The sequence below is a fragment of the Lotus japonicus genome, chromosome 5 (assembly GCF_012489685.1).
Source record: "Lotus japonicus ecotype B-129 chromosome 5, LjGifu_v1.2".
Taxonomy (NCBI): domain Eukaryota; kingdom Viridiplantae; phylum Streptophyta; class Magnoliopsida; order Fabales; family Fabaceae; genus Lotus; species Lotus japonicus.
The window spans coordinates 63,405,095-63,427,206 of record NC_080045.1 but is presented as its reverse complement, the minus strand read 5'-3'; the positions used below and the strand labels follow the sequence as shown (position 1 = coordinate 63,427,206).

The window sequence follows — 22,112 nt, the reverse complement described above, 5'->3', positions numbered from 1 at the left end:
TAAATAATATTATTTTAGAAAAAAAATTATATATTTGCTAATTGGTCCCTAACTAAATCAGTTACCACGATAAAAATGGCCACTAACACTTCCACACAATAACCCTAGCTACTGCCCAGCCTAACCTAGAAGCTATCCATTGTTGCACCGTCAAGCACCATCTCAGAGCCTCGCACCACCATAGCAGATCCTCCACGACCGCCTCAAGCACATTCAACCACGACCAGAGCCTCCATGACTACCATCGAAAAGCCTCACCACCCACGACCTTATTCTCTGTATCTAAAGACTGATAATGCAGGAACCAGTAGAAATCAGGATGTGATTGATTATCAAATAAATTGTTCCCTTTATTTATTTTCTTCCCAATTAGTGCCAACCCATTTCTTTTTTCCGTTTTTTATTTGATTTTGAATTTTTAATGTTCATTTACAATTTCCAGCAACCCCTTTTGTTTTCCTCCGTTTCTGTACAGATTTGATATTAAAGTTTTGATTTTTATCATCTGGGTCTTCCATTTTTATATTAAAGTTTTGATATTTATCGTTTTTAACTCTCTTGCTGAAGATTTATGAATTAAGGTCTTGATATTTATGGAAATTTTGGGTAATAGTTATAAGCTTGAAATTAACGAATCAAAGGTTATGCTTGGAATGCCTATAATGGTTACTGTGGTCTGCAATGTATGTGCCCTGTTTCTGTTGGCTTGCAATTAGGGGTGGAAATAGGTCGGGCCGAGCCGAGCTTTGCGTGGCCTAGGCCTGGCCTGCATTCTCTTTTCGTGGCCCAAGCCTGGCCTGTGGCCTATCAATAGGCTAAATTTTACGGCTTGGCCTGGCCTGGCCTACAAGCCTGCTTAAAAGCCTAAAGCCTATTTAACAGACAATTATATCAAAAGAATGTCATTAGGCTGGCGGGCTAATAAGCCTTTCATATATCATTGCACTTTCTTTTTAAATAAAAACAGACACCTGCAATTCTTGTAAAACGGTGGTGGTGAGTGGTGACTTGCGGTTTGGAGGAGAGGTGGACTTGGCAGCGGCAGACCGACAGTGGTGGCTGGCTGCAACCTGCATCCTGTGCGGCTGATGATGTGCTATGCTGAATATGTCTGGAACCTTTCTAATCTAGGTTATGGTAGGAATTTAGGGTTTTCTTTTATACTAAAGTATACATAAGTTTAAAAAAAATCAAATAATATATTATTATATTATATTTATTTATATTATTAATAAAAATAATATATAAATAGGCCGGCCTGTTAGGCCAAATAGGCTTTTCTAATAGTCTGGGCCTTACCTTTTTAGTTAATCAAGCTTATAAAAAAGCCTAAGCCTGGCCTTGTTAATAAACGAGCCGAGCCAAGCTGAGCCTCTAACGAGCCAAGCCATAGGCCCCTGACGAGCCGCCTGACCTATTTCCACCCCTACTTGCAATTGTGTGAAGGTGCACGTGGTGTGTGGGTATTGATTTGAGGAATGTCTGCATTTTTTTAGGCCTGTTTTGTTGAAACGATCCTTAAAAAAAAATCATAACAAACAATAATATACATATATATTATGTATTATAATATTATACTATCTTACCTAAAGGAAAATAAAATCCACGTCCCCTGTTTCTAATTCTAAAATTTAAAACCTATTAAAAGCTAACCTGGTACCTTGAAAACACACGATGCCCAGTATCTTCCAAAAATCCATCTCTCCTCTCTCGATATTTTCTTTCGCAGTGACAAGCGCTCCTTTGTCACTTTCTTCTTCAAATTTTGTTCTTCTTCACCATAAAAAATTACAGCGAATCACACCATGAAATTCATGCTATTGAAGGACGAAATATATCTTGCAAGTGGAAAGGCTTTTGGCTTGGTTTTGGAAGTTAGGGTTTGTGTCAAGGAATGAGAAGAGTACCCACCCACACCTTCACAATTACTCAGTCGGGTTATTGAGGTATATCTATCACTTATAGATTTAAATAATGATATTAGAGTATATGTCAGACTTGAGAGTGAGATTATTTTAGGGTTTGGGTACACAATTGGGGATTTTATAATTGCTTTCGGGTAGTATGACACAAGGTAATTGATGCTGAAGGTTTGAAGTTAAATTTTGGTGTTCAGATTTATCGGCTAGTGGTTCGTTCGATTGGCGTGGAGCTGTTAGGAGCGATTCAGTTGATTCGTCTTAGTTGTGAGTGGTTTTCAACTACTATGACATATTTTTAACAGTCTTATAACTGATTTAATTACTTTATTATATTGTCTATTTATCTAAATTGGGGAAACATGTTTTTATATGTTTGACTATCATTCTTGAACTCTAAAAGCTTATTTTATGAAGTTTATTTGATTCTGATTATGAACTGACATGAGAAAGTAATTTATATTGCTTTGATTTTGGAAATTATGTGAAACTGAGATTGTGAACTTGGAAAGTTGATTATGAGACTTTTGACGAGACTTGAACTGGTTTGAGAAAACGATTTTGGGGATCCTTGATAGAACCCCGTAGCCGTTAACGGAGGTAACGGCCTAGGTGCACCTACCTAGAGGGCTATCCGTTAGATGGAGCCGCCAGTGCATGAAAAGGGCTATCAACGAGATGAAGCTTCCCCCGATGAGATTGATGAGATATGACATGATTCCGGGTGGAGAGGGCTATCCGTTAGATGGAGCCGCCTCTTGGGTAAGATAATCCTTAAGAGGAAAGGGCTATCAACGAGATGTAGCTTCCCCCGATGACACGATGTGACTTGAGAAAGGAAAGGGCTATCCGCTAGATGGAGCCACCCCTATCGGAGAGGCCATCCCTTAGGAGGAGAGGGCTATCAGCGAGATGAAGCCGCCTCATGGTTCTACATGTGTGACCCTATTAATTATATTTCTGGTTTTATGTTTTTCATATATGTACATGATTTTAACTGTATTTATTTGAAATGGTTATTTATGAACTTTATGATTTTTGTCAAGTTCATTGTTGAAATGATTTAAACTGGTATTATTGATGATATAAATTGTTTATACTGAGTTGAGAGCGAAAAACTCGTGCCTAGTTGTTTCCTCTTCCTGTTCATGGTGGTTGTTGACTGCTCACTAAGTCTTTGTGACTTACCCCATTCATTATTTTCCTTCACAGATTTTCAGGCAGCTTAGTAGCAGACTGTTGTCAGATTCAGATTATTCGACTTATTTCCTTTAGCAGGTTGTCATAGTGGTGTCTTTTATTTAATCCTGGTTATCTGCAGCTATAGGGAGTCCTAGGTGGATTTAGATTTGGGATTGTGATTTTTTGTTATATTTTAAGAGTTGGCACTTGAGTGCTCGAGTTGATTTTATATTTCACTTAAAATACTGGTTATGGGAGAACATATTGGCAGATGTTGTTAATTTGTAACTATTGGAATTACAAAAGAGATTCTAATGTTTTTATATATGTGTACAAAGACATTTTGAATAAATTGTTTGGAAAATGATTCTATGAGGAAGAGGCTTGCCAGGCTAGGGTGGTAGTCTGTGCGCCGGTCACGGCTTATGATTTTGGGTCGTGACATTTGTGACCTGTTTTCATTCCTAAAGGGAGATGGGGTGTTTGGACAGATTTAGGATTGTATCTGTTGCAGGGGAGAAAGAGAAGAAGAAGTTGCAAGGCAACATATTTCAAATACTAAGGAAGATGAACCATCAATAGAACTTGATCGGTGAAAGAGAACCAAAATGAAAGATGAAAAATGTGATATTTAGGTTCTTCTCTCTGAAAGATGAAAAATTGAAGATGAAGAAGTATGAGATTAGGGTTTACTGGTGTGTTGAGGATGAACCAAGAACAGTTGAATATGAACCAGCAATGTCTGCTTCAATCTTCAAACTAAATCTCACTCATGGTAAAAACTCATTAACTCTGGTAACTCTCTAACAATTGCTAAAAAACCCTTTCCAAAATTAATATCACAAATTATTTTGAATTTATAGAATAAACGGAAATTGATGGAAAATAAAAAATTTAGTATAATAATTGCCACATGTTTCTTTTCTATTTGATAGACCACATGGAGGCACCACACCCACATTTTCCCACAGGCACCACAGAATTCACCATAAATTAAATAAGTGAATTAATAATGTAAGAATGGAAAAATCATATTGCTTTCCAAGTTCTAGAAACGTGTGCCACTACTAGACAAACTTACAAATAAATGATTGAGTGATATTTTGAGGGGGTGAATCTTAACACAAAGATTTGATATACGATACTTATAACATGTGAGAATAAACCTTAATTGAAAACTACAATAATGCTTAAATAGGTAAAATATAATGAGCAATTGTTGTAAGCATGCACACTAAGGTATCAAGCTTGAATAAAGTGAACATGGCTACGTGCTACCATGACACTAAGCTCAACCCAAGGGTTACCCAAATGCAGGACTCAGCGGTGTGGAAGTGGATAATCTAATGACTAGGATATTGAAACACGAGAAAATAACATGTAAGGATTTTTTCATTCATATTGCGTTGTTTCCACCCTCTGCTAGGGTTTTGCTTCTCCTTGCTCGACAATCCTCTTGGGGGCTTCTTCACTTTTTGGGCGGTTCCCTCCTCCATTAGGGAGGCTCCTCTCCTAATTTTTTAGGTATTTTTCAATAAAATGGGGCTTTCTACCACACTAGGTGGTTTTATTACCCAAATAATTGCTTTTGTGTTTGTGTTGGTTTACCCCATTTTTGCTTTATGCATCCACCCTCCTGCGCGCCTAATCCACCTCCTCCAACCACTACCGCGCGTTGTCATTTCTTGCCTTGTGTTAATGCTTCTGCTGCCTTGACCATGCCTCTGCCTTCAGATCCTCCCAGTCGTAGCTGCTACCTTTGTTGCGCATAGGAGTTCATGTTGGCCATAATTGGAGAAGCACCATTGAAGATGACATTTTATTCCCACCTTTGGGCTTTATCCTTTGAAGGTCCATAATACAAGGCACAGTCGCCATAGTGTGTTTCGTGAAGCGTCCTAGCAGAGCTAACACTAGCTTAGCTCCACCAAGTAAAAAAAGAAATATACTATAAAACGTTTGCAAGTTGAGGTTTTTGGAGCATTCGATATGCCTCTGTATTTTTTTTTTCTTAGGTGTATAGCCTATTGGAAGTTATTCCCCGATCTTGTATAGCCTATTTTATTTTAAGAATTAAAGGGATATACACCGTCAGTGTAAATAAATTTTACACAGTCATCCAATTGAATTCCGCCACATCATAAAACATATACTCCCTCCGTTCCTATTTATCTGTCCACTTTGAGAAAAATAATTTGTTCATATTTAACTGTTCATTTAGCATTTCAAGAGAGCATTAAATGATGTTTTTACAACTAATACCCTTATCAGAACAATAAACGAAGAAAGATAAAATGCAATCTAAAGGGTAAAAATGAAAAACAAATACTACTTTTATGAAAACTAACAAAAATAATTGCACTCCTTAATATGTGTGTTTCTTCTCTTCTCGGACAGTTAAATAGGAACGGAGGAAGTAATTGTTTTAACTAAAATTTAAAATGAAAATTATTCTTTCTCCTACGTGGCATGTTGTGATTGGTTGTCAGTGTAAAACTGTTTTACGCTGACAATGCATATCTATTAAACTCTTGTTTTAATTGCCTTAATTGTTAGCTATCAATAGATATCTAGTTAGATTAAATTAAGATACATATTTTGTTAGTTATTCAGATCATAATATATAGTAGATTATAGGGGTGCACATGGGTTGGGTTGGATGGATTTTGATCAAAATAAAATTCGAACCGATCAAAATTGTCTGGATTGGGTTGGGTTGGATTTCACAAATTTCTTCTTCGGACCCAATCCGAACCAACCCGACGAAGTTCGGATTGGGTTGGATGGATTGATTGGGTCACTATATTAAAATAATAATATATCTGAAATATTAAAAAATCTTACAAATATTATTATAAATTCAGAAAAAGTTATAAAAAATACTAAATATGTTATAATATTAAATAGCATGAAAATGACACAAAAGGTTATACCAAATAGCATGAAATAATATCACATAAATGACATATAACCAAATATCATGAAAACATAAAACTTCATTACCAAATGACATGAAACAATCTAACATAAATAGTACCTAAAAGGTGAAAAGCAACACTAAATGTCATGCCATGACACTGTCTCCAACATGCCAAATACACTGTCTCCAACATGCCAAATAATATATATAGACATGTAACAAATAACTACTCTAAGTTCAAATATGACAAATAACTACAAATACTTAAGTCTCAAAATGTCAAAAAGTCATCACTCCAACACTAGCACTCCAAGTATGAATAAAATTATAAAAAAATTATTATTATATGTATGGATTCTGGGTTGGGTTGGATGGATTTGAACTGAATCCGAAATCCGATCCGAACTTGGTTGGGTTGTAGTAAAATTCATCCGATTAACCTGATTATCCGATCCAACCCGCATTTTTTCTATTGGATCGGATTGGGTTGGATGGGTTCATTGGATCTACCCGGCCCATGTTCACCCCTAGTAGATTGTCAATTAGAGCGGCCTTGAAAATATTTAGAGAGGCCTAAATCAAAAGACTCTAATTTTAGAGGGACCAAAAACATATTAAAGCCTAAAAAATAATTAAGAACTGAACAAATTGATTAAAAATTAGAATATATTAATTTCAGCGTATTGTGAGAAAATGACATTTTTTTTTGATAATCAAGAAAATGACATGTGACATTTTTGTCCACTAAAAGGGGGACACTTTTATCTACTATGATTATTATAAACAAATACTCCCTCCATTCCAGAAAGTTTGTTGTTTTGCACCATTTTTCAATATCTCAAAATGTTTGTTGTTTTAGAAAATCAATGCATTTTTTGCTAATTTTTTCCACCTATACCTTCATTTAATACATTTTCTCTCACTTATCACCTTTCATATTAACCAACCACAAGTCTTCTTTATTAATTACATTCTTCTCTATCTAAGTATAATTTAATAGTTGCACATCATACTAGTAAAATTAAATAAGGACAATCTAGTCAAATTATATTATCAATAATTGCTTTCTTACTCTTTGTGTCACATCCTTAAACTATAAACTTTCTGGAACGGAGGGAGTATAATAATATTTTATGTGGAAAATCACATCTATGTATCGTATAAATTAGATTCCTCACTTTAGAGAGTGAGATTATACTTAGCAATACTCTTCCAATAAGACTATCTCTAATACTCTCCCAGTTTCTCCCTTCTTCAATAGAAAGTGAGTCTCACAACTACATATGAGAATGTGATTCCCCTAATTAAGTTAAATTAATTATTTTAATTCAAATATTTTTTTAAACTTAATGCTTGAATTATTTTCCCACGGGTTAAAAGCTAGTTAAAGATTAAAGTAAGTAATCACATATTATAGACTTATGATTGAATTTGAAGGCAAGATTAGGGATACTTTTGTTTGGTTACAGATTAAGGGATACTAAATTGAATTATATGCTCACTTTATCCAAATATTATTATATCACTTAAAATTATGATGATTTAACGAATGAAGTGATATAAACATGCATCATAAAAAAAAGATAGATATGCTCAGTTTGTGGCAAGAGTGACATAGAATTCTGTTGATATTTCACAAACGTCCACTAAATATTTATTCCGAAAAACTTTATTATTCATAAGAGCATATTAATCATAAGCAAAGAGAGTTTTTCCTACTCTTGGATAAAAGTAACCCAACGCTTGATAAGCTTTTTGGTATTCTCAGACCCTGGCTTCAACAAATGATAAATATGCTCTTCATCTTCCTGTTCAAACAGTTCCAATTTCCCCTTCCACCCACTCTTCTTCACAGCTTCATAGTACCAAATTGCTCTCTCTCTTATCACATCTTTAGCAGCAACACACACAATCATCTTAGAACATGCAAGTCCAGCTAAACTAGGTGCACCAGCAGCCACTGGATTAATCACCGGATCATCAATCCCACCAGGCGCAGAAGGGTACACCATATCCCAAAGCGCATAACGAAAATCACTCTGTCCTGGCTCTTTAACAGGTTCTGATCCAACAGGGTATGAACTGTAGAAAAATGGGTGATTGGGTGACACAAAAAAGCTCCACAAATTTTAACATCACCAGGCAAATCCTCAACCCCAGCACGAATTGCAATGTTATGTGCAATGTTAGCACCAGCACTATCACCACCAATGAAAAATTTGCTGAAATCACCATGCTCAATCAACCATGGCTCTGCATTGGTAATATTTTTGGTGGAATGGGAAGAGACCCATTTGAGTGCATCCCAAGCAGTGTTTTAAAACTCGGCTCGGTCATCGACTCGGTCGGAGTACTGAGTCACTGGTCGGACCACTGGGTCACTGGTTCGATTGCTTGACTCGGTGTATATTAAAAAATAATAAAAAATGTCCAATGCAATATAAAGTTAATATAAAAAAAAACAAAATACGTTTTTAATCAACAACATCCTGGTGGTGCAGTGGTAGTTTTCTTTCATATTACCTCCATGGCCTGTGTTCAAACCCTGCTGACACCATTTTTTAATAAAATATCACGTTTTTTTACCCAATTATATACAAAATGTTTGCAAATGGACAAAAAATAACAATTTAAAATGCCCAATAGGTTAAATAACCCAACTGGACTGAAAAAAAAAAACAATGTGAAAAGGTTAAATAATTATTGGAAAATGGGCTTCTATCTAGCCCACCGTTAACAAACTAACAAAAAAAAAAAGAAGTGGGTGACTCGCCGGTTCAATAAAAAACCGGCCGAGTCACCGGTTTGACCGTTAAACCGGCCGGTTCAAACCGGTTCCAGCTGAGTGCCTTGCACAACCGGTCTAATGTGAGGCTCGGACCGGTCAGGTCACCGAGTCCCGGTCCAACCGGTCGGACCGGCCGGTCCGAGCCGAGTCTTATCCCAAGAGTCATTGTAACCAGCAGGGAGATGGTGCTCTGGTGCAAGCCTATACTCAACAGAAACAACTATGACATTTGCTTCATGAGCAAAGGTTTTCAAATGGTTATGGTACAGTTGGGAAAAAGCAGATTCGTGATAGAATCCACCTCCATGGATGTAGACCAAGATTGGAACTCTTTCATTTGGGTTGGTGAATTTTGGAAGGTAGAGGCGAGCAGAGATTGTGGGGTTGTGTGAGATGGTGACATCTTTGGATGAGAGTCCAGTGGGGATTGTAATGGCCTGTCGATAATTCATATTTACTACATGGGAGGAATTCAACATTGCGTTCAAATTGCATTTTGGGCCCCCATCGTATATATGACCATCAACAAGGTGACCTTATCAATCATGTAAGAAGTGGCCTCAGTTTTGACCAAAAAGAAAGAAGTGGCCTCAGTCTTCATATCACATGTTTACCACACACAAGAGACTAATTTTGGCGATGGCTCTTAGCCAGTCAGGAAGAGTACATCTTTACCTAGGTGGTTGAGAAAAATAATTTTTATAAGGAAAATACGGATAATTTAACATTCGAGCAATTCTGGGCTCCCTAGTGGGGACAATCGATTTTTAGAAGAGCTATGTGTCTTTCTTCTTATCTTTATAGTTTATGATATTTATATCTACCTTAAAAACAGGGGAAAAAAAAAGTAGACAAACTGATTTGATTCGGCAGTCAGGTTTTTTAATAATTTGAGAAGAGCATTATTGACTGAGATAGTGAACAACCTCGCATAAAAGCGAATATTATTTGTTCCAAAGCAACAAGAAAATTAAAAAAAGACAAAAAATACAGTACACCAGATGACCAGAAATCAGAACCAGATTGATTCTGATGATTAATACTCATGGACTAGAAAAGAAGCAACGTGATTGATCATTTTGATGGCAGCCTCAGACTCTGGTTTGAGCAATTGATACGCATGATCTTCTTCCTTCTCTTCAAAGAGTTCAATCTTCCCCTTCCACCCACTCTTCTTCACTGCCTCACAATACAAAACCACTTTGTTCCTCATCCCATCTTTCTCAGCAACACACACAATCATTCGAGAACATGCAAGTTTATCCAAGCTAGGTGCACCTGGAGCCAAAGGGTTCATGAAAGGACTATCAATTTCACCAGGTGCAGATGGGTACACCAACTTCCAAACACTATTATAGAAATTCGCTTCGCGCCCTGTAGCAGATTCTGATCCAGCAGGCTCTGAACCATAGAAGTAAGGCTGGATCAAAACAGCACCATAGATTTTAACATTACCAGGTAAATCCTCAGAACCATGAGTGGAAATGATGTTATGCACAATGTTGCCGCCTGCACTGTCACCTCCGATGAAAACTCTGTTGAAGTCACCATGCTCAGTCAACCATGGCTCTGCTACAGTGTCTTTGGTGGAATGGGAAGCGACCCATTTGAGAGCAGCCCAGGAATCATCGTATGCTGCAGGGAGAGGAGTCTCCGGAGCAAGCCTGTATTCTACAGAAACGACCAAGACGTTTGCTGTAGAAACCAGCTTGGTGAGATGGTTATGGAAGATTTCAGAGAAAGCAGATTCAAAGAAGAATCCACCGCCGTGATAATAGACTAAGATGGGAAGTTTGCTGGAGTTGGTGGTGAGGTTTGGAAGGTAAATGCGTGCAGAGATTGGGGGGTTATGTGAGATGATTATATCTTTGGAGGAGACTCCAGTTTTGGGGTCGTTGAGTGACGGTGGCGCGAATGGTGTGTTTCTGAGGCGTTCCGCCGTGCCGTCGCTGTGGAAGCGGATCCAGTAGCTGAGCTCTGGGACGTATTCTCCTTGGGTACTGTTAGTGGAAGCCATTAGAATTCAGAATTCAACTCAAGGTGGAAGCAGTAAGCTTCAGTTGTTGGAAGACGTTCGTTAAGTTTACAGTACTTTATAGAGGGTTAGGTTATCTATCTGTGCAAGACGCAATTAGAAAATGATTGGTAACACACCACATGAATAATATTGTACAATTTTATCTATATAGAATCCCTTTTTTTTTTTCTTATTTTATTCAAAAAACAACAGCTATAAACGTGATGAATCCGTTTGTTTAAAAACCAATAATTATTTATTCACACCTCAAAATGAGGTTTTTTGAGGTGGAATGAGGTGGAGGAAGAGAGATAGGAAGAAAAGAAAAAATAAGAGTGAGAAAGTATAAGATGTGATAGATGATAAGAGGAAAGAGATAGAAATAAAAATAGGTGGAAATGAAGTGTATAAAAAAAGAGGTGTGTATATATCATTACCCGTTGTTTTAACTGCCATAGGTATGGTGTCTGATATTGGGAAAATAAAATCATATCTTCACCTCGTGGGGTAATGGGTTGCTGTCTGTGTCTGACATACATCTGATAGAAAATCAGTATAGCCTATAGGTGAAGAAAATGACCATCGTGAGGGAGGTTGAATGTGGTGGTGGATTCGGGTTGGCGGTAGATTAAATACATTTTTGCTTCCTGCAAAATAGGAAAATTCAATTTTAATCTCTTGCCTGAAATTTTATGGGTATAGTCGCAACCAGAAAATTTATGGATGTTTACAATTTCATCCTCTCTTTTAGCAAAATTACAATCTTTGATTCATGTAACTTAATGTTAATGATGTGAAAGATGAACGTCATAGGAGCATGTATTGAAGGAAGGCTAATATGACTTTCAATCAAGTTCAATAATATTTCGATATCACCAAAATTAATTTAAAGATAATTTTAGGCAGAAATCTCATTGACCTTCAACACAAGCCCCCCCTCCCCCCTCCTTCAATATTAAATTTTCAAATTCAAAAAAGTCGGAAAAAAAAAAAGCATAACCATGAAAATGAAAGAAACATGTCCAAATTCAATTAGCAATATCATTAACTTTGAGGCAAATAAGGACAACTCAGCATTCAGGCGACCTTTCTCAAGTCGGGCACCACGATAGAGACAGATAACCTTAAAAAACTTCGAGCTCACATTATGGAAGAAGGGACCGAGAAGAAAATATCAGCAACAACTGGGTTTATTACGGGACAGCTCGTGATGTTCATATCGATCTATTATGCGCCTTTGAGCCATGAACTAGATCAGAATCATTCTCAACGAGTCCATAAGAAGTGATCCCATTTTTTTCATCAGGTCCGGGTAGAGACCAAAGCTTGGCGCAGCTGGGCCATCCTGGACTTGAACCAGAGACCTCGCCCGTGAAGTAAATCATCGCACCTACGGTCCAACCAATTGGGGGAGAATCAATAGATTCCTTTTCGGGAGCGATTCATCCTTCCCGAACGCAGCATACTACTAGTTGAAAGTGAAAGTCGCCAAAAACTGGTGGAATGCTCTCGAAACCAATTCACTTGAGTGAGACAGAGGAGAGTGGAATTTCGTGTGTAGGGGTGAAATCCGCAGATCTACGAAGGAACGCCAAAAGCGAAGGCAGCTCTCTGGATAGCGCCTGGGGAACGCAAGTTTGATCGAGGATTGGAGAGGAGAGGTGGAAGAAAAGGCTCGGGATGGATTTTGGAGTCTTTGTGCGAGCCGTATGCGGTGAGAGTCGCACGTACGGTAACGAGGGGGGTTCGCGTCTATACGTGTAGTGTGGTGGTTGGGCCTACCCACCCTATTTGTTCCATGATCTATGGGTCTACTGGAGCTACCCACTTCGATCAACGCGATCTAGTCCCAGGCAAGCAGACCTAATTTTAACAGCGGGCACGGTAACCATGAAAATGGCTCCTTCTTTAGTTCGATTATATGAACAAATGCCCGAACCTCTTGAATTCTCAAAACTTCTTTCGCTCCGTCCCTGCAGGGGCAGAGAACCCATCGCTATCTCGGCTGTGCTACCGGAGAGTTTCACCTAATTCTCCTCTTTCTCTCGCAGTGAATTTTTTACTCAAAACGACGTGAAAAAGATAAAAACTATTAATCCCCTAGTCAGGGTTTTCTCCACGTGACAGTTGCTGAACAATTAATTAGTCAGGATTTGCAACTTAATCACCGATTTGCTAGAATAATTAGATAAAGCTGTTTCAATGTGTGTGTATCAATACTCATTCTTTTCATCACAAATCAAGTATTGTTGCAGGACTGCATACATACAAATAAAAACAAATGAAAGTTTGAGCAGTGACTCCAGCATGCCTTGGGTCATAATACGTGTATTCAAAATTAAGTATTTGGAACAGCAATTTACAATGCATTTCCATGTCAGATGACAGGATTTAATGGCCTGGCAAATTAGCAGACAACTATCTAATAATGGTCATATGTACACTGGGGGGAAACAATATTTACATCTATAAATCATAAAATCAACAATCGTAGTTCCCTGTATAAAATCACCTGAGGAAGAGAACCATGAAGTGAAGTAATATAACCATCACAATATTGCATAAGAAAAAAACAATGTTCGTGAGGGCCACATTTGCTATATCTATAATAATGACGACGTTACAGACAAAAAGGGGATTACACCCCATTAAAAAAATGAGGGGAAAGACGCTCATTACTCTGGTGTCATACAGGAGACCCCCTTCCTGTTCAACATAAGGAATGATATCTACTTTTCTGTACATCACAGTTGCTTAAGAGGTCAACAGTAGAAGGGCCGCACATTATAGTCGGTAGTTATGGGAGTTGGTCTTTGAAAGAGCTTTAACAAAATAACTGCGGATATCTGGTATTATATGCTGAATCAGAAGAGAGTGCCTGCAAACAAATATTAGAACCTGAAGAATTAAGACAGACCCGATGCGAATTTGAATTATCATCTTCATGAATTAAGCATGACAGTGTTCTAAAAAACTGCATTAATTCAGTTTATTTAAAACCAAAAGCTAGTTAATGAAGTTTGAAATCCCTGAAAAAAAAAGAAGTTTGAAATCCCTGATCATCAAATTGTCAAAAGCAAGCAGAAAACTAAGAATACAGCAAGTTACTACTATGCCAAAAAAAAAAAGCAAAATGCCAGCTAGATATTGAACAAGTGCAGTGTAGTCTTCACATCAGAACAGTGTATAAAAAAAAAAACAATCACGTCAAAATACCATTCCCAGTTTCTGCTTTATCTTTAAAGAAAAGGGTATTTATACTAAAAATGAAAACAAATTCACTACATTCTTAATTATAAAGCCTACTATCACAAAACAGTAGGCTTTATAATTATGATTTAGACCCGTGACAGAAGGTCATTAAATCTCAATATCTGAATTCCCATTAGGTCAAGAACATGATTCACCAAAACTATAATATACATACAGACAGACAGAGAGCACTACTAAACAAGGTGCCAATCTATAAGATCAGTATAAACATCAAACAGGGAATTGAAGGGAATCAGATTAATACCCTGGCCTTTCGCTCAACTTATGAAATTGCTCCAAGATAAAGAGGATGCATGCATGCCTCAATGATATTGCATTGAAGGCTTCTGAAAGTTCGTACATACATGACACATTCTCTAGTGATATATCCTGTGACAAAAACATCAGGTTATGAGGCACCCACTTTCCAGTATAATACCATGTGCACGAAAACAAGCAAAATATTTTACTATATAGAGTAGCGAGAGAGAGAGAGAGAGATGTATATTAGTCTTATTCAGATACAGATTTACTACAGAACAAATAAAGAAATAATATATTAGGAGACACCATATCTTCCAACAATATATATTATTATATATATATACACATATACATACACACACAAATAGTGGGAATAGTGAGAGAAGGGAGAGAGGAAACCAATTTTCCTAGCTCACCTGTGCAATCGTGTACTCACAGAGTCTCTTAAGTCCTTCTAAAAGATATTGATCAGCTGCTCGAAGTAGATCTTGAGCAATATCCACAGTGATATCAACTGAACCAGTATATATAAATCTGGACAAAAATGAGGTTAACAATGAGATATAAGTTGTTCACAAATTATCAGAAGCTTTCACATTAGAACTTCTATAAAACAAGACTGCAGAATTTATTAGACCTCATCATCATCTCAAAAACTTCCCATCTAATATTTGGGATCTCTATGTCTCTTGCATCCTTTTCCTGTCATGCAATAGAACAAATATGTACATTAGTGAATAGATCTATCACTTTCTGCTAAATTAATATGCAAGTTTTGATAGTTTATACTTCAAATTTAAAGTCACCATTCCAATCAACAACCAAGATTCATGGATAAAAGCAAAAGTTGTTAGGAGGTTTGAAGAGCATGAAAACCAACACCATAGGTGATAAATAATGTAGCTTATGAAACCAAGTGGAGTCTTAGCGGAGCATAAAAACCAAAACCATATGTGATAAATAATGTAGCTCATGAAACCAAGCGGAATCTTAGTGGAGCTTTTCCTCTTTTGGACAGCACATATTTTTTCTATTAAGGATAGTCAAAAAGTTGCTTCTTGTAGTATCCTTATTTCTTGGAGGAGCATCTGGAAGAGAAAGGGGTGGGGATGGAGAAATAAGATGGAACAGTGGCAGAGCTCCATATATACTCACCCTATAACCACCATCAAACATTGCACGAAATGCATCTGAAGATGCAAGTAAACAAATTCTATGAGCATAAAATCGTTTGCCTGCAACGAAGAACAGAGGTTACCCAGTTAATCATCCATGTCAACTGATAACACATTTCAAGCAACAGTTTTAACTTTTAATAACGAAACAATGTGGACAAAAAATATCAACCTTCAACCAAAAATGTAACGTCGGACAATGTAGCATTGTTTACGTACTGCTCTCCTAAATAGACCTGCAAGAAGAATGGTTTATGAACATAGATAATCCAGCCTTAAGGAACACCTCATTCCAGAATCATTTTGACAATACAGAGTGAAAAGAGAGCTCAGCACCAAGATTCTTATGTAAAGGGCAGGCAATGTAAAAGAGCAAGACATTGATCATAATGACAGCTGATTACTATATCATTGGATGGTCATTGTTTAAATGGACTTTATGTTTATAACTAGAAACCATCAATCAGATATTCAAATACACTTTAAATGCCAGCAGTCATGACATACATCATACACAACTAATGTAAATCCATTAAATTCATTGTTTTGGCCACTCACTATTATATAGGACACTAAGTATGAGAAGAAAATTTAATACCAAAGTATTTTAAACAAATGGTAGGATTTATATAAGCAAAATAGCAAACAGCCTCACATTTCTTAACTTTCTGAATGTGTGTAGTGTGTACAAAGATATTATCAGCGCAAAGAGGTGATATGCAAAGAGGCTACAGCATTTTCCTATGTCGTCAAAATTATTAGAAAAAATAAAAACTTATGATATCAAAGTACATGAAGCCCATGGACATCAAGAAGAACACTTGTCTTTTATAATTGAACTCTAGTCAAAGGGATTGTGAAAAACCAAGGACAATCCAACTGGATGCCTACCTGTGGTGTTGGAGAAGGAGGAGCAGCATCCACAGGAGACAGAGTCGAGGCTTTATTGGCTAGCTTGCATAAAGCCACAGCACCGTCAAGTTGCTGCTTAGAGCTAGATGAGCCAAGAAGGCCAATAAGCAACTCAAGACCTACATGGACAGATGCTCATTTTCAAAATAGAAAAAGCACAAAAGGAGTTTATACAAAAAAAAAAACATGAATTAAAGTATCAAACCCATAAAAGTATTTTACTAAGAAGATGCATACCATGATTATCAATAAAAATTCTTCTTTGATCATCTGCAGAGCAAAGATGTGCAAGAGCCAAAGCAACTCGTCTTTGAAAACCCTTTTCTGAAACTCTCATGAGGTATAACAAATGGCTCAGCACCTACAAGAAGAAAATTGACATATTACAAATTTGAATACAAGAATTAAAGAACTGACAACCAATATACTGTAGCACCCCCATTATTTCCTCTACTAATTACAATAAAATGCAGAAAATAATATGAATATGACATCATACACGGTCGTGAATCTTCTCCTCTAATCTTTTCAATGTCTTTGCTACACAATCTTTAGTTGCCTGCAATAGAAACCATATCCAATGAGGTCAGTATAGATCCAAAAAAAATATGTATTCCTCCAGTCTTAAGTTACAAACACTCACATGCAACCATTAATTATTCTAAGGCCCCTTACTACAGGCATCCATGGATAAAAGCAGAAACCCTGAAATTAAAGCTAAAATAGGTAGTAAAGAGGAAACTTACTTGAACAATAAACTCTCCTTCCTGCAGTCTCTGAACTCCACCTACCCTAATGAAATCGGACACATTATCCTAAAGGAAAAAATAAAATAAAGAACAAAGAAGGGAATAGTTAATTACATTTCTTTCGAAGTAACCAGTTTCTAAAGCAATCAAGACAGAAGATGTTCACTTCATTTGAGTTTTCAGTTGCTCATACCTCATTATCTGCAAGGCCATAAAGAGCAAAAGCTGCATTATGTTGCAAAGACCCATTTTTTGAGTCAAGAAGCTTGAGCAATGGCACTAAGCCACCATTGTGTGCAATACCCGCTTGGTTATGTGTGTCCTGAAATTGAAATATGTAATATATGTCAGGCCAAAGGGAATGGGTGTGTTAAAAAGAACCTACAGTTCAACTATAGATGGAAACAGCACATAAGCAAAATGTTGTAATATATTACTAAGATGAGTTCTGTCATTAGTTATAAGCCCAATAAATATGGGGATTAACAAAGAGATCGAGAATGGAGATGTATAAGATGAGTTATAAATCCAAAAACTATAACAGAGGGAAACAAAACACTTAACAGTTAACACATTTCCGTGAAAATAACAGTTACTTTACATTCCCAACTTACACAAGTAAATTATAAAAAACAGAATAGAATAGAAATACCTGTGCCAATCTCCCTAATGCAAAGGCAGACATTTCTCTGAGTTGTACATCAGGAGACTGAAGCATCTCTATCAAAGGTCGGACAGCACCTCTCTGTACAATGTGAACCTAAAAAAACCAAGTGGAACAGATGGTAAAAACAAAGGATAAGGAGATATAATATATGATGCACCATGACAATAGTATTACCTCTACTATCCACTATTTTACGACTTATGGAATCTTTATTTAACAAGTAAAATAAAACGATCAAACTTGGATACAAGAGTTATTAAACATTTGCTCCCAACTGAAATTCAGTTGTTAATTCTGTCTTTTCTGCCCCTCTTCACTGCTCAAGCAACAACCACAATAGTGGAGTAAGGGTCTCTTCCCTGTTAACCTCGCCTTCTTTTCCATCAGTAGTCAGTACGAGTAAAAATACATATACTAAAAATGAAGCAATCCAAACATGAAAATTGGATTTGGATTTATACTACATGTGATGTCAACTAAAGTTATGTCTTGTCCTTTCCATCCCTGAAGTTTAAACATACCTTGCAGTCTGAATCAGTTGCTGCAAACTGACCAAGTAACAAGGCTGCTTCCCTCTGGCTTTCTGAGCAGCAGGAGCTGTTAAATAGAACATTATTAGAATGCATTAATTCAAGAATACTATTTTAGGAATATCTTACATTGTTGCCAGGAAACATAAAATAAAATTGAGGATATAATAATACCAATACAAATTAAGGGTGAGGTTGAGGGGAAGAGGAAGGGGCATGGCCTGATAATATACCTAAGTAATCTAATGACTGGTTGTAAAGCTCCAGCAAGAAGAACTTCTTTCTTTATATTAGGAGAAGAATGGACTAGGTTTCCAATCACACCAACCTGTAATACAATCCAATGCATTGCATGTGCCAGATTATAGATATGCAAAGACATCTCAATATTATTACAAAACCTAGCATTTATAATTAAAGTTTCCCTAGTCATACCGCTTCATAATGGATAGCAGCATCTTCAGAACGCAGCATTAGAATTAGAGTCGGAAGAGCATTGCATTCAACAATCTGGCAGGTCATGACATTGTGTGACTACTGGTATCATATTGAAAATCCAATTTTAAGCAATGGCACTTACCTGGTTTTTATTTTCATCATTTTTAAAAGCTAGGGTTCGAAGTGCACCAGCAGCTGCTCTTTGCACTTTTGTATCGGCAAATTCAAGCAAATGAACAAGTGGTGGAATTCCACCTTCCATCCTACACAATATGTCCAGATCATATTGAGAACAATATCCAAACTAAGTTTAAATATAAGGTAGTGCTTGAAGAAGCAAACCTGACACTGGTTTTAATGCTACTATTCTCATGAGCAAGATTAGTAATGGCGTCCGCAGCCCTACGTATGAGACTGTTAATGGCACGAGAAGTTAAACCATTTTTCTGCCTCTTTAAGAGATCAACAAGATGTGTTAAGGCACCACTGTCAACAATGAGCTGCTGATGTTCTGGCTGTAGAAAGCATTTCAACTAGTACTTTAGCAAGTATATGTTTTTTGTTTTATTGATGAAGAAATTTGTCCAAAAGAAAAGAAGTTACATAGCAAGTTTATGATATTTGTCACATATAATATAATACAAAGTCTGGTAAAAAGTGACTCGGTCCAAATCATGGATGATTGGCATATGACATTACAAAGAAGGAAATGATGCTACTCTATTCACATCGCATAAGCAAGGCTAAAATCAATCCTGTAATTGACATAACAGGGAACATGAATGGATGCTTAGAATTCAGAAATCAATAGTAACAGACATGCTCCCCAAGTTCCAGGCAAAAATTAGGGACCTAGTAGAGCAGACTGGCTTGCAATGGTATATCTTCATTAGGACAAAGGGAGACAGCTCCCCAAGCCCCCAACTTTTTTCTTAGACCTATGAGAGACATTTGTTTTAATTATGCATTTCATCATCATCTCGCTTTTGACTATCCATTAAATCAAGATGTTTTTTTCACCAAATTGAATGCTTATGGACATTTCCTTTTATTTTTTCTTGTCTTTGTCCTATGCATATAATATAACTCTAAATTTGTGGGCATCTAAAAAACTGTAAACAAGTTGTTTTCAAACAATTATTCATTCGAAGGTGTTCGAATCTTGCTAGAAGTTAAATTGTAATCTAACAGAGTCCATAAGTTTGGAAATTTTGAAGTGGATAACTATCATCATTTTCAAGAGTCACCCCATCGCTTTTTTTTTTTTCTAATTTAACCACCTAAACCCTATAATTTCCACCATCGCTGGTTACTAATAGATAAATTGAAAAGATAAAATTTAAGGGAGACTACATGCCTCATCCAGCTTTGAGACAAAAGGTTGCATTCATACGAATTCTAATCATTCAGTAAACGATTCCAAGCAACCAGCAGGTTCTTGATGCAATCCACCTTATGGAATTAATACAAGAGAACAAACCATATGCATAATTACCACTAACAATATTTCTGTAATTTCAAACAATTCTAAAGCCCTGTATTTCATCATGCCAGTATATGGCTCAACTCTCCTCCGTGATCTAATATTTCCCCCATCTCTGGAATAGGATAGGAGGAAGTAATGGTACAATCAAAACATAACAGAACTGAAACCGGAAGTGGATGATGATATAAACCACCACATTTCCATCCACCTCCTTGAAATACACAGCTAACTGTGGGCCCATAAAGAACTCCATTCAAGACAATAATCACGCTCATGATTCCACATAATTCACATAACACAGTCTTTAGCAGGCAGATCGACAATACGCATCCTCACACTTCATTTATGAAGCCTCCGTTCATTCTTAAGGTAGTATTTGGCGCGCAAACAGAACATAATGGAAAATTACATTCTATTCTCCTTGGCCCCTAGTAAATCAAAATATACCACTTCTTTAACTTCATGTCTCGTTGTGTTCTAAATTTAAAATACATCAAACATAAAACGGAACGTATATATTATATTCCGTCCATTTCTAATATGCCTACTTCTGTTCTCTACTGAGTGTGTTTGGATGTGTTAAACACACACTCCAAAGCACGTTAGTGCAGAAGCTCCATGGTTTAATATGATTTTGAGGTCTAATGTGAATTCCAAACATGCACTAACATCTCTATCAGACGCTAACAATTCATTTGCATCATTTACCATAATGCTCCGAAGATATTTAAAACTCGATAAGCAGATTTAGCATAAAATAAATCTTCCACCAACACACTGCATAAATCTAGAATTGGTATGGAACTATAGTCTTAATCTCAGTTGGCAGAATCATACAAAAAACCAGTATATACATCAGAACTTGCAGAAGACTAAGGAAAATCTAAGAAGATAATGAAATATGGAACAATACCAAACTAATAGTCACAGAAAAATCAAATTACCTTAACGGCAAGAAGTCCTAGAGCGAACGCGCTCCCTTTCTCAACCTCGTGCTCAAATGGCAATGGCTTCTGAGCAAAATCACTCAGAGGTGGCGCCTGAAGATGCTTAACCAACGCCGGAATCGCACCTCCTTCAACAATCACGTTCACAACTTCCTCTGCAAACACAACCACAAACAGATTCAAAAACGCTACATGCAACCGTCATACAGAAACACAGAAGAAGAAAACGCCGCACGGACAACGGAATTCAAACGAAGGAAGCAACACGCGGCGAGATCGGAGGAATGGATTGATTTACCGTTCTTAGCGAGATCGGCAAGCGCATGAGTGGCGCGCTTGGCCGCGGCTCGATCGGATTCGTTCCACGTGAAAGTAGAGTCGAGGACGGAGACCTGTACGGCGACGTCTGCGAGCAGTGCCGCACGTTCGTCGGCGGTGGGCGGCGAGAGCGAGATCTGCCGGTCGTCGTGCAATTGGTCATCTAGCTTCCGCTTCTGCCCTTTCCTCTCGGAGAGGCTGTGGTCTTGGCGCCTCTGAAACTCCATGAACGAGAGGAGAAGAGGGAGGTTTGTTGTTCAGTGTGTTTGCTCTGGTGGTTAACAGGAAGAGGGAAGAGAGAGAGAGAAGGGGAAAGGGATAGGAGATGGCGAGAGGAATGGAGTTTGAGATTTGAATGGGTGACAGGTATGAAGGGCATTTCTGGAATCGAATGGTAAATAGAAACCACCCTTGCGGTAAAGAGAAAAAAAAAAACTAAGGGGGTGGTTTTTATTTTTGGAAAATGTTTGGTTCACACAAATATTTTTTTAAGAGTAATGATTCCTGAACCACTATACGGTAGGAACACCCCTAAACACTCATTTTCC

The 22,112-nt window shown here is 37.2% G+C and overlaps 1 protein-coding gene, 1 long non-coding RNA gene and 1 pseudogene across 2 annotated transcripts; 1 reads left to right on the top strand and 2 right to left on the bottom strand.

The window, feature by feature from the left end:
* Positions 1 to 1,677: 1,677 nt before the first annotated feature.
* Positions 1,678 to 3,544, top strand: LOC130718635 (uncharacterized). Its single transcript, XR_009012747.1, has 3 exons — positions 1,678 to 1,946; positions 2,117 to 2,186; positions 3,132 to 3,544. It is a non-coding gene; the product is annotated as an uncharacterized LOC130718635 (long non-coding RNA).
* Positions 3,545 to 7,736: 4,192 nt separating this feature from the next.
* LOC130719968 (uncharacterized) lies at positions 7,737 to 11,016 on the bottom strand (annotated as a pseudogene).
* A 2,122-nt stretch (positions 11,017 to 13,138) lies between these two features.
* Positions 13,139 to 21,926, bottom strand: LOC130717609 (ARM REPEAT PROTEIN INTERACTING WITH ABF2). The gene is made up of 19 exons (XM_057567910.1): positions 21,545 to 21,926; positions 21,244 to 21,401; positions 19,156 to 19,328; positions 18,956 to 19,076; positions 18,811 to 18,885; positions 18,609 to 18,703; positions 18,367 to 18,442; positions 17,831 to 17,938; positions 17,372 to 17,500; positions 17,176 to 17,244; positions 16,929 to 16,988; positions 16,667 to 16,790; positions 16,409 to 16,548; positions 15,690 to 15,753; positions 15,498 to 15,577; positions 14,980 to 15,044; positions 14,759 to 14,876; positions 14,344 to 14,468; positions 13,139 to 13,704 (listed from the first exon to the last, which is right to left on the bottom strand). The coding sequence occupies exons 1-19, from the start codon at positions 21,789 to 21,791 to the stop codon at positions 13,611 to 13,613; spliced, it is 2,121 nt and encodes a 706-aa protein (XP_057423893.1). The 5' UTR covers positions 21,792 to 21,926; the 3' UTR covers positions 13,139 to 13,610.
* Between the last annotated feature and the right edge of the window lie 186 nt (positions 21,927 to 22,112).